The 13803-nt window shown below is 38.2% G+C and overlaps 1 protein-coding gene across 2 annotated transcripts; it reads right to left on the reverse strand.

The window, feature by feature from the left end:
• Positions 1-5843: 5843 nt before the first annotated feature.
• Positions 5844-10528, reverse strand: LOC122669647 (RGG repeats nuclear RNA binding protein A-like). 2 transcript variants are annotated; one of them, XM_043866460.1, is made up of 7 exons: positions 10148-10528; positions 9407-10049; positions 8514-8634; positions 8182-8337; positions 7996-8058; positions 6092-6194; positions 5844-6058 (listed from the first exon to the last, which is right to left on the reverse strand). In XM_043866460.1, the coding sequence occupies exons 1-7, from the start codon at positions 10323-10325 to the stop codon at positions 5976-5978; spliced, it is 1347 nt and encodes a 448-aa protein (XP_043722395.1). In that variant the 5' UTR covers positions 10326-10528; the 3' UTR covers positions 5844-5975. The 2 variants fall into 2 exon arrangements, with proteins under 2 accessions (XP_043722395.1, XP_043722394.1); XM_043866459.1 differs by having other exon boundaries at positions 10139-10528.
• Positions 10529-13803: the final 3275 nt, after the last annotated feature.

Genomic DNA, 13803 nt, shown 5'->3' on the forward strand with positions numbered 1-13803 from the left:
AATTCAATGTCAAATATAAGACACCTGATAGTATTATAAATGAGGAAGTGATCACTGATGCTGATGTAATGAGATTGTTTACCATTTTTAAGGACTCGGATTGCATACACTTGGTTATATATAATCTGAATGTAAGTGAACCCACTGACAATGTTACCATCAATGGCCATTCATTGATAGTGTTGGGTGGTGATACTGCTGTTACAAGACCAAGTGCATCAGAGCCCTTTGTGCATCCCATTGAACATCAAATTGTAGAGTTCCAAAGGAGTGGTGGTAGTAGACCAATATTGGCAACCTTAAATGGCAGTATAGGGATGGGAAGTGACAGCCAAAGCAGCCAAAATGTGAAACCTATTACTACTGAGATGAGTCCTACCAGTACTGTGAGGCATCCTAATGTAAGAAGTCCTCATAGTGTGAGAAGGCAGCCTACTTTGAGGAGTCCTCATACTCTTACAAATCAGCCTACTTTGAGGAGTCAGGCTATTTTGAGGAGTCAACCTAATGTGAGGAGTCCTACTACTGTGAGGAGTGGCTATGACCAAAGTGTTATTCTTGAACAGAGTACAGGAACTCCTGTTGGTGTAACATTCTACAATAAGACTAAGGCAATGATGAATGCCACTAGTAAGTCATTTGGTGATGTGGGCACTTCTAGTAGAGTAGTGGGCAGTGGAGAGTTTGGTTTTGTTAGTTCTTCTACTCAAAGTAATACACACATAGAGTATACAATTACAACTCCAACTCCAACACATGTGCATCATGTTGATCCAATCGACGAAGAAAATTCAGATAGTGAGTCATCTGATAGTGATTTTGTGGCTGAAGAATCAGATGAACTCAGTGAGAGTTCAAGCAGTATTGGTATGGATACTTCTTGTATTTTCTGTTCTTTTAAAAATGAATCTAATTGTGCTTTTCTCATGTTCTTTCTCTAAAAAAATTCTGGCTTCAAGACCCTTGGGACTACGAACTGAATTCCTTCAAGCTCCCACAATCCTTGAAATGGTCAGTGTTTTTTTGTTTCTCAATGCTTCTTCTTTTAGTAAACACTATTTATTATTTTGGATACTTCTTGCATTTTTTGTTATTCTGAACACAAATGTGATCAAAACAACCGCTAGCTCAGTTGGCTGGAGGCATTGCAAGTTGCTGCATGCCCCCCAGGAGGTCAAGGGTTCGACTCTCCTGGACTGCATTTATGCCAAAAAAAAAAAAGAAGAGGCACCTTTCTCCCCCTCCCCCCCCCCCTAGTTGTAGATTGTGGGTTTGTCTTAGCCTTCCTCTTAGCTTGTAGTTGGCCTATGGGCCCTTGAGTAGGATAGACCAAAAAAAAAAAAAAAACCATAAATGTGACTGCTGTTTGTTTTTTTCACGCCCTTTCTCTAAAATAATTTGGGTTGCAAGTCTGTTTTTCTCATGCCCTTTCGCTAAAATAATTTGGGTTGCAAGATTGCCGTCTATTTTTCTCATTTCTCTAATTCAGTAGATTGAAAAAGCAACTGGTTGGTTAAAACTACATGCACCCTATCTCTAGACATCCCTTGACTTCAAAGTGATTTTTAGTGGTGGTGCAGTTGGAATTAGACTTTGGCTAAAACATGAAGGTTGTATCTTTCTAAGTATGGTTTGAGCAAAAAATAGAATTAGGTCGTTATGAGCTATATAGTGATATATGTCTAATAGATTGAGAAAAGGTCAATCTGAGCTATACAAAGTGTACTGTGCAATTAGATCGAGCAAGCAGTGCACAGTTGATAGTCTGGTTCATAGTTAAAAAGTTCGCAAACAACAATAATACGGGCACGGATACGTACGGCTATTAAACGGACTAGATGGAAATAATACTTTTCAATAATCCGGCGTAATAAAATGTGTACGGTAATGATATGGTCTGTGTTTAATACGGTTGATCCGTAAAAATCTGAGAGAAAAAATACGGACATATATTCATTATACAACATACATGTACACCTAATAAACACAATAATAGCGTTTTTTGATATGTCCAAATATAGAGTTTGATTAAAAACCAACTTCAAAAGGTTCATCAACGGTATCTTTTTTAACATAGAAAGAATTAAATAAAATTAATTTTCCAATACAGTCAAGAAATATTGAAAGAAACAACCCCCCACCCAAAAAAAAAAAAAAAAAAACAAAAACACACTCTGTTTGGAGCATGGCACTTTCCCTTTTTCAATCTATTGAATTAAAGCAAGCATTGCAGCTTCACTTTGAATTAGAAATACACCAATTATATAAATTTTTAGGCTATGTATGGTAACGCTTCTGTTTTTTTTTAGTGTTTTTTGACACATTTTTATGTGTTTCTGTGTTTTTTGAGCGTTTCTGGGACCTGAAATGCTATATGGTAACCCTAGAAAAAAAACGTTTATGAAATTTAGAAGAAATAGAAATCTGTATGGGTCGCACTTAACAGAATTGTTTCTGTTGTTTACCAAAAATTACGTAATTGCCATCTACACCATGGCTTTTATACTTATGGATTTTTTAGCCCCCCCAAATAAAAATAAAAAAACCAAACATCACAATTAAAACCTACTTAAATTGTTTAAATGCATCCTACATGATCTTCATGTACATCAGTGCTCTCAATCCTTAGATTTGGAACTTAACAGGAGAGGATCCGTAGGGTAGATCTCTACAAAACAACAGAACAAATGAACAATAATATAGTGGAGAACTGATTTGGTCTTGACTGGTTGATTGAAATAGAATCAAACTAGCAGAATATGTTTGAAGATAAACTAAGAAAACTGAGAGAACAACTATTGTTGAATATAAACTAAGAAAACAGAAGTAACGAGAAGGTAAGGGAAACTAATAATGACAAACTAGATGGTGTTCTGGGAGAGGATTTTGATAACTCTTGAGACTGGCTGGTCCATTAGCCCTGGAAATCTGATCAGGTGGCCCTAATCACCAGTTCTATTTAATGGCAGAAAATCTCTAAATTCTGTGTCAAATAGGTGTTGTGATTGGATGCTTTCAGCAGGAGAAACAGGGCAGAAACCAGATATGAATAAGTATAAGTTTGAGACTTCAAATTAATCTCAGAAATCAATAGAATGTATAAATAAAAGAATGCTAGCTATGAAATCTGAGGACAAACTGAACTAAATTGAGAGAGTTACGATAAGAATAAGATGGAAGAAAACTGGTCTTAACACTATATGTCACCAATATCAAGAAAGGGATGTAATTGTTGATTAGAAAATTGAATAAGTGCAAGGAAAAATAAGAAAATAGAAACTCAACTCGAAAGAGAAAGTAAGGACTCCAGTAACTCCACCAAGAGCCCAAAAGATGGGTCGGAGAGTAAGATTAGGACAAAGGGGGGGAGAATCACATGTCGTACGGCAAAAGTCGCCATTAGCACTTCCTGATAGGAGATTTCAAAGTAAACGAAGATGGCTTAGAAGTGGCATAAACAACAACAGAACGGTTGGCAGCTGAGAATGAATCCAAACAGAAGTGGAGAGTTTTATCTCTTTTCCCCTTCAGGAACCACGCCAGAAGGCGTTAAAATGGCATGGAACTGTGAAAGGACTCCACCTTACCGACCTGTTTAAGATCCCAATAGATGGGTCAGACAATAATTTTAGGACAGAGGAAGAACCCGATTATTGATTTGGAGAAGAGTGAAGCTTCCAATAACAGAAGAACCAGCAAGTCCGTCAATTTTGATTTATCTTTCAGCAGTGATAGATGAAGCCACCAATCACCGCCGCGAAAGATCGATTAGGAGGTGGAACCAGAACCTCCTCTTCATCAATCGAAGAAGGAAAATGAAATCCCCAATCCTTGAAATCTCTAAGAACACAAAAACCTGGACTAGAGAGTAATTTTAAGGCAGAAGAAGTCGTCGAGAGTTGCAGCGGCCGTCCAGATTTGCAGTAGTCGTCCTCCTTCTCTTCATATAGAACGCAAAGGACAACGGTTCTTCTGCTTTCTCAACTTCGTTCTCCAGATAATAAAGAATCGATAGAGAAGGTCGGTTTGTTATGTTTGATTGTTAAAATACAGAAATACCCTCACTCACTTAAGTTAACGTTATGTTTCTGTGACATATTTCCAGGTCTTACATTTTGGTGTTTCTCAAATATGTACTAAAAGTGTGCCAAGTGTCCGACTCATCTCCGAAAAAACAAAAAATCAAATCGAACATACCATACGATTTTTAGTGTGTTTTTATTTCAAAAAAGGGAAAAACATTAAAAACACTAAAACAGAACATTACCATACAGAGCCTTAGAAACCCAACAAACTAAAGACATTCTGAACCAAAATATTAGACTCTTCAGTTGGAAAGTATTAAATACTAGTGTAGAATGTGAACACAATTCATAAACTAAAGCTTCAAATCTACTCAAAAATCAGAAATTAAAAACCAATGATCCTAATTGTAATACCAGTTCAGTATATTTTCCTTGTAAAAAAACAATTCAATTACTCTTTCGTTTGAACCTTGTTCCTCTTAGATTAAAACTCACTGGGAAGCCCAGGCGTTCTCTTTCGGGATCTCGTCTTCTTCTTCTGGAGTAAAATCGTTCTTAATAATGAAAACCTCCCATATCTGCTCTGGTGTCTTCCCACTTCTTCAGTACCTCAACTTTGGCTTTTCTTTTTCTTTCTCATCTTCTCCATCGTTGTCCGTTGGGTTGTGCTTCTTACCCTTTCTCATCGCCATTAATGGTGGTCTTTGAGATCCATTGTCTATGACGTGTTTCTTTAAGTGTTTCTTACGGGTAGTCGATCACCTTGGGGAGTATCTTGGAGCCAACATGGACAAAGGGTGCAAGGGGCTAGGATTCCAGAAATTGAAGATTGAGATTTGGTGATCAGGGATTCAAGAAGGGTACTATTAACATCTTTTTTGTTTCGCATAAGATACTTTGCCTTTTAAAATGCGAGTTTTTTTACGTACCTATAGAAATATACGTAAAAAAACGTTTTCAATTAGACACTCAGATACACATATAATATGCAAATATACCAACTATGGTCCGGTTAGTGTAACCATGGCTATAAAATAGCTATATTTGTGACTGTTTTATGATCATTTAAGACTTCGTTTGGCATAGTTTTGAGCCCTTCTCATACATATATATATATATATATATATATATATATATATATATATATATATATATATATATATATATATATATATATATATGCAGGAAACAAGACTTGACTTGCATTAATGTGGGTTATAATTGGTGCGCCTAGCAAAACCACTAGATTTGACCGTCCTCAAAATATTTGGATTAGCATTAAACTCGAGAGAAACATTGAAAGATTAATGAGAGGATAAAAATTCTTTAAACAGAAGAGCCATTTTAAAATCTAATAAAAAAACATTTGTACTCATTACCCACATGGCTGTCACTAACTACAAATTATTTCATATTTAGTAATGATATCTTTATAAATTTAATTAGTAAATATGAAAAAAAAAATTAATAATTTATACAACTATATTGAGTAACGAGTATAAAAAATTTACCTTTAAAGTTTGAAAACTTTTATTTCCCTTTCCTTCAATTTCCCATGCAACCAAACGAGACTCAAATAAGATGATAATTTATGCATGAATTAATCCAGTCCTCCCCCTCATTTGAACCAAACCACAATCCAGACGCTTAAAAAGAGCACAACGGCATTACCACAGCCACTACTGAATCAGAGTAGTGAAAGTTGGACACCAGGACAGAGTCCAGATCTTAAAGAACACCAGCGCCGCCCCCCCCAAAAAAAAAAAAAAACCTAGTGAATTGTTTTTTTGGGTGAAACCCTCCTAATGAAATTTTAGAGCCAAGAAAATTAAAATTTTCATTAGTGTCGTGCAAAATCTTATCAACCTAAATCCGCATTTACCTCAGTCAGACCAATACTATAGGGTAGAGAACGGAAAAAGAAAAAAACCTCTAAATACCAAACAAAAATCATGCCTTAACAGCACCACCACCACCCAAAAGAGGGAACTGGCGTGGATCCTCAATGCGAGGTGCAGGAGCAGCCGCACTACCTTGGTACACCCCTTCCCTTGATCCAGCACTACCTTGGTATCCTTCCCTTGATCCACCACGTCCACGACCACGTCCACGCCCACGACCAGTGGTTCCCACGTACTTGTCACCCAGGAATTCAGTTATGTTCAATGACTGCAGCACAAAAACATAAAAAATAAAGATAAGTCCTCAAATTGGTTAGCCTCCATTTTCCCCCTCCTTCATTGATAAAAACATCATTCCAAGTAACCTATTAAATCGTGATAAGAAAGCACATACAAGATCATGTAGGAAAGCTGAAAACAAAAAGATTCATCAACAGCAGGAGGCTGCTGAAAAAACAATGACCGAATAATAACAAATGAGAACTACATTCAATAAAGGGGGACTTCCAAGTGGCACGAATCTAGAAAGTATCACACGCTAAAAAGATAGAATTAAAACCAAAGTAAAACAAAACTACACACAAACTTACCAACAAATACCTAGGGCTGTAAACGGATCGGATAGTGCTACATCCGCATCCGCATCCGATTAGCTATCGGACGGATTCGGATAGTGCTAAACGGATACGGACAGCGATACAGATCGGATATTTTATCCGTTAAAATGTAAATATAGCTTTTTGGATAGCTATAGCCTATCCGTATCCGCATCCGTTTAGTTTTCGGACGGATTCGGATAGTGCTAAACGGATACGGATATGGATACGAATTTCGGCTATTCATTTACACCCCTACAAATACCCCCATTGACTACTAAAATACCCCACAGAATTTAATAAGCCACAATAAATTTACTAGACTTGCCTGTCAACTATTTTCTCAAGTAAAGCAATAAAAATAATTTCCACAAGACAACCTCTCAACATAGTAATGCATCCAGGAGCATCTCGGTATCTTTTCCTTTTCTTTTGCATATGTAACATCTTTGTATCTTCCGCACATTGAAATAATGAGAGTGGCATTTATTTCCATCAATATACTACAAATTTAAGGCACTTGACCTTCAGACCATTTGCTCTACAAGATTTGACCTAAAAATCATCCACTACAAAAATAAAGTAGAATTAAATGCCCCGCCCCCACACAACAACCCCCCTCCCCAAAAAAAAATTAATTTAAGAAGTGCTTTATTGGTTATTCATTCTCCACCAGGTAACCAAAAACACAAATACCAAAGCAAGCGTCTGACCAAGACACACAATTGTTAGGCTTGAAATTTCCCTGCATCATGAATGACAAACAAACAACATCCCAGCCTATCCCAATTAAATGGGGTCGACTACATGGATCCTTGCCCTCCAATCAGCTCTATTAAAGACTAAGATATGTGCATGTCTTTCCTCACTATTTCCCCTAAGGTCATTTTAGGTCTGCCCCCTGGCTCTTTTAGTTCTTCAATCTAAATCATTTCTCTGTACTAGAGCATCCAAAGGCTCCCAAATCTGCCACCTCAAACAATTTTCTCATAGCTTATCATGTATCGGAGCTACTCCCAAATCAGCTCTAATATGATCATTCCTTACTTTATCCTTCTTAGTTTTGTTATTCATCTATCTCAATATCCTCATCTCCACTACACTAAGTTTATCTATCTGATGCTTCTTAAATACCCAAAATCCCTATCATCATGAATAAGATTCAATTGAATGGACGTTTGAGTTAAGATTGGCATGGAATACACACAAGAAGGCTAGAACGAAGAGACAAGGAAAAATGGAGAACTGCAGAAATGAGTAAATATCAATAGCTGTCATCAATAATACACACAACATCAGGGCTTAAGTTACTATATATCTAGTGGAAACTAAATGCAGCAAGAAGCAAAATGTATGCTAAATATCCAACAGAAACAAAGTTAACTACACAATGAAACACCCCCACACACGAAAAAAAGAGACACCAACCAATCACATGCTTATTGAAAACAGAATATAAGTAAACCACAATACCTTGCGACCTTTCTCTTCCTTCTCAAGGCTATCCTTCTTTTTAAGCTTGTCCTTTTCAGATTTCTGGAACAAATAATAAATAAAGAACAGATAAGGAAAAACAATAAAGTAGCAAAATAAAACTCCCGATAGGGATTTGGAAAACAAACTAGCAGGCAATAAAATGTTAATAACTAAATCACCCACCAGCTTAATAAACAGGGTTTCCTCTTTCTTTTTCTCAACAACTTGCATCGAATCAAAATCTTTGTCCTTAGTGACCTTTCTTTCTTTAGTCTTTAACGCTTCCAAAGCTTTTCTTTTGTCAGATAATAGTTTCTCATATTCATCAAGGGTCATTTTCTGCAAGATATTGACAGTAAATATTTATGTGCTTAGATGATAAAAGTAAACAGTAGTAGCTATGGTTATAATTAAATTGGAATGGAACAACAGGATCTTCATAGCCTATCCTACATAGTTGGGATAAAGTCAGTTCTTAGAATTGACTGACTATTTTACAATGACAAGAAAATTACATTATCCTCTTCTTCTCCCTCTGGAGGCTTTTTGTCGGCAGTGTCTTGAGATGCCACTTGTTCACGCTTTCCCTGCTCATGCTCTGCATCTTTTGGCACTTCAGTGGTCTCAGCAGCAGCCCTGACCCAAAAGCAGGATTGAGCAACATAAATAATGTGAAGTACAAACAAGATATAATTTTGAGGAGCTCTCCTCGAAATTAGATATGCACCGGAGAGCCACATGAAGAACTAAAAATTCATTAAAATCCATACGTAGAATCAAAGGATATAACACTTGGAACATAGAAAACCTTTTCCAGGAAGAAGCAAATTAATGGTTCCCCATCTCAGAATCCCAGTGAACTAAGAAAAGGTATAATATAAATTATTCATTTCACATCACTACTGAATGAATTTTAAGCTACGTTTACGACGGTCAAACTGAGTCAAGTTTTAAGCTATTGCAAAACTATATTTAGCAGAACATCAAGACAATCCACAACTACAATGCCCGTGCACCTTGAATAAAAGAATAGTTGAAGTTCAAACTCCACATCAAGACAATCCACAACTACAATGTCCGTGCCCCTTGAATAAAGGATAGTTGAAGTTCAAACTACACATCAAGAGTTGCATGAGAAAAGGTAGCTACTTGAAGTAGCAAATAAAATACAGTAAAAACCAAAACTACTACAAACAAATGTTGACAGTATTTTTTTCCCCAAATCTAATTCTATAATGTAGCTACCTAGGACAAACAAGCACCAAGAAAGCTCACCAACGGAATCACTGAATGCGAACAGGCAGTTGATTTAGCAGACGTAGGAAAAAGGTAACAACGACAAAGCCCATTCACAAAATTGTAAGTTTTACTACAAATGAAAGAAACATTTAAGCATAATAAGCATTACCCTTCGGCACCATTGTTGCTATTCCCATTGTTCCCAGTTTGATCTTTAGAATCACCCTGTTCCTCTTTCTTCTCCGAAGCGTTCTGCCCTTCAACCCTACCATACCTCCCCCCCTCACGATCCCCATAATATCGCTTTTTCTCACCACCATAGGCGCCCCTTCTTTCACCACCTTCACCACCATAGCCGCCCCTTCTTTCACCACCCTCACTACCATAGCCGCCCCTTCTTTCACCACCCTCACTACCATAGCCCTTTCTTTCACCACCCTCATTCCGATAATCGTTTTTAAACGGCCTGTTTTCATTCCTAAACTGTCGACCCTGAGAGTCACCTGCCTCCTCCCAACCATCACCAGCACCACCCTGGACTTGATTTTCACTGCCATCATAGACCTGCAGACCTTCATCACCAAATCCACGATCCTCATTGAATCCTCCTCTCCCACGGCCACGGCCACGGCCGCCTCTACCCCTACCACGCCCACCACGCCCTCGCGTGCCATCATCGGCAACGAACGATTCAGAATCCCCATAGTTGGTGCGCTGGTAACCATCATCACGTCCGTTCCCGAACTGCCCACCATCCCTACCCGAACCACCTCGTCCACGGCCACCTCGCCCTCTCCCTCGCTCAGCTCTCACTGTAATCAATCAATAACAAACAAACACCAAACATAAAGAAACAAGAAGAAATACCAAAAACCCTAAACCAATTAAAACAATCTTAAACCTAACTCACCGGAATCAGTTCCTTTCGCCAAAGGAGCAGAATCAGACTGATCGCCTTTCCGCTGCGGCTGCTTCTTTTCCACAGGTGGAGAAGACACGACCTTGGCTGCAACGTTGGCGATAAGGGTCGTGACATCATCGCCTTCCTCATCCAACAATAGGGCAAACGAGTTCTCCTGCCGAGCCATTAAAGATAAAACCCGAAGAAGATCTTCTAGGGTTTTTGTATAGTTCTTTTCCTTCTTCGGACGAATTCACTTCTGGCTCGTCAAACCCTAACCCTAGCCATAGCCATAAAGATAGCTTCGCCGGATCCCTCCATGTTAGCAGGGAAAGACGAATAAAGACGTGAAGGACGGGCCTTTGCGTTTCTTTCTCCCCTCCGATAAGCACTTCGATGATTGAGAGACGGACGAATCAGAAAAGAGCAGAATTTGGACAGTGGGAAAAAATGAATTTTTATACGAATCAGAATATAAATAGAGAGAGAGAGAGATGACCTAACCCAAGCTTTCTTTTAACCCTAGTTAAGGACTTGCCCTAAATTCTATTCAGACGGACGTCAGTCACATCACGGACCAGCTTATATGGAAATTGAAGGGTAGATGAGTCAATTCGTATGAGTGATGATGTCAGTTAAATTCCATGATTAAAAATCTTGATATCACTTGTACTTTGGGTCGTTCAAGATTGTGGTAGTTACAATATGCACGCAGCACGTATAGCCTGCTCCAATTGAATGGCGTTTAGCTACCCTCATACTTAAATTAATATGTTAAAAAAGGGACACGTTGGTTTAATAACGTTTTGGAAAAAAGATCTCTGTCCGGGAGTGTGGCCTACGCCAGTACTCCCATGAATCTACTCCCTTATTTTAAGAAGGAGAGATATAGACCCATGGGAGTGTGGCCTACCACACTCCCGGATAGAAAACTGTTTCCCTAAGGTTTTTACCAAAAACACAAACATTTAAGGGAAAAAGTTCTCTGTCCGAGAGTGTGGCCTACACCAGCACTCCCATGAGTTTGTCTCTCTCCTTCCCATGTGAAAAGACACCTCTACCCCCTTATTTTAAGGAGGAGAGAGATAGACAGATGGGAGTGTTGGCGTAGGCCACACTCCCGTACAGAGAACTGCTTCCCAACATTTAATTAGTTCCGTTTATATTTGGGAAAGACGACGCTACCCTGTCCTATGCGTCCTAACACAGGGATGCACAAAATGATCGTCGCACCCTGAACCCCGAAAATGACTGCGATCATTTCACGAGCCCCCTAGGCAGTGTGTCTGGCGCAACTAGGTGGCGTTCTTTCTCCCTTTTAATTTTAGTTGATCATTAATGCAAACATATAATATTTTTTAGGTATTACACAATAATTAACTTCAAGAGATGGTTCTTTAGATGGTCATATTAGTAGACTTAACTAGGATCCACCAGTGTTATGAAATTCAGAATTTGGGATCAATTGACCAGTGTTGATTTTGATCCAAATCGACAAGAATTAGTTGGAATCAATCGAATTCAAATCGGGATGGGTCAGAATCTACCTAAATTGCTTGGATCAATCACGATAGATTTCAATCTAAAACGCCTGATTTGACTAATCCATTACGATTTTTGAAACATTGTTAAGATCTTAAATGGGTGGTTTAAGAACACTTGCTAGCGCAAGTGGCTTAAGACTAATGCGATTGAACCTAGCCCTCCAGAGGTTTCTAGTTTGAGACCATCTATTCCTCAGATTTTTATCCTCTCAAGTGTGGTGCACTAAATCCAACCGTCCACCCAACATTGCCCATGTTTTTACGGTTGGATTCTTAAGTGTGGTGCACAGTGCACTGATAGTGCACCGCATTTGAGAGGATAAAAATCCCCTATTCCTCACCTATTTTAGGAATCCCAACTCTCCTACACCCAAAAAAAAAGCATATCAAAATTGTCATAACTTGAGATAGAATATCTTCTACAAAAAAAATAAAAAATAAGTATCTTGGTTTTTTTTTTTGGGGGGTGGGGGTGGATCTTAGACTACATGAGGAACCGATGTCTCAAAGTCAAAACCTCTTGGAGACTAGGCTCTACTGCACTAGACTCAAGGTAGTTCACTTGTAGTTATGCTCTTATCTTGGTTGTTTTGTTCTACTATGTATTAATATATTATTATTATTATTATTATATGATAATTTACTTTTTTTGGTAAGAAAAAATATCATTCAAGAGAAGAACATGTACAACCTAAGGCTACTTGACAATTTCATGGAGCCAAGGAATGGAATGTAGCAATTATGTCTTACACAAAATTGATAGGATCTTCCTAGTCAGACTATCAGCAATACCATTGCTAGTCCTGGAAATACAAGAGAACGCAATTGATTGATAAGTAACTGCTACACAAAAAATATCCTATATAATTGGGGCAATAATGAAATGAATCGTAGCTATCCCTGGCTTGGTAAGAGAGGAAATAACCTAAATGTTGTCCAATTCAACCATAATATGGTCCAAACTCAAGGATTTAGCATGAAGAAGACCAACAAATATAGATAAAGTTTCACCCATCACTGTCGAGTTGAAAGTAACATGCTTAGAGACCGTAGCTATTTGAGCGCCAAAATTATTCTGGAATATATAACCAATACCCCCATTTGAGGTACCCTTCAGTAGAGTTGCATCACAATTTAGCTTAATAAAGCCTATTGTTGGAGGCTCTCAAGATCCTAAATTTGGATAAGGAAGAGGTTGTATTTGTGTTCCCCTTAGCAATATATAATCTCTTCTTGCCATATTGGATTCCTCGAAAGATTGATTAGTATGCTTTATAACCTCCTCTGGACACCAAGCCTTCTTATTAAAACAAAATCATTTTTTGCTTCTCCAGCAAACAAACAATGCAAGAGAGAGGGATTCTTGAGCAACGGATTTGTTTGATGCAAAGATAATATCTCCTTGCATCCACATATAGATCTTTGGATCGAAAATTGATAGAACATAATAGGATAGAGAGCATCCAAACAAAACCGTCCTTGCAAAATTGCATCAGAAAAGAATGTGTTCCGCATACTCTATTTGAGCACTATGTCTTTGACATTATGTGTCTAAAGGCATACGCCTATGAGAGAATGTCTCATTTGTAGGTTGTAGCCAAACCTTGTGCACAAATGTGCCAGAGAAAACTCTTGAATGAAACACCCTCTCATAGGTGTATTCCTTTGGATACGTCATGTCAAAGATGTAACAAAAAGAGTTTTGCATCAAGTAATGTTCTAGATGAAGTATAGAAGTGTATTTGGTCCATTCAAGAGAGAACCAAAACTAATTATTTGTTATGCCAGCTAAATAATCACTCCAAAGCTCTTGTAATTGTTACTTTGCCAATGATAGATGTGGGTTGAGTCACATCACTTGATGTTGTCGTAAAGACCATAAATGTACCCAATGGTGCAATCGGGACAAGTGCGAATGTCGCCCGATGCAGTAGTAGTACACTATTGGTGAATGACGCCTGACGCAACAAAGGATTGGCCCAATATCCTTTTTGTGTGCGAGATCTAATACAAAAATTTAATGGGGAGGAAATCGATTACCTGAGAAATGCAATTGCAGTTTCTCCACGCCATCTTAGCTTTTCCTCACTTGAGCAATCCAAGGTACACCTTCGTCAAGAT

Source organism: Telopea speciosissima, chromosome 7, assembly GCF_018873765.1.
Source record: "Telopea speciosissima isolate NSW1024214 ecotype Mountain lineage chromosome 7, Tspe_v1, whole genome shotgun sequence".
Lineage (NCBI taxonomy): Eukaryota > Viridiplantae > Streptophyta > Magnoliopsida > Proteales > Proteaceae > Telopea > Telopea speciosissima.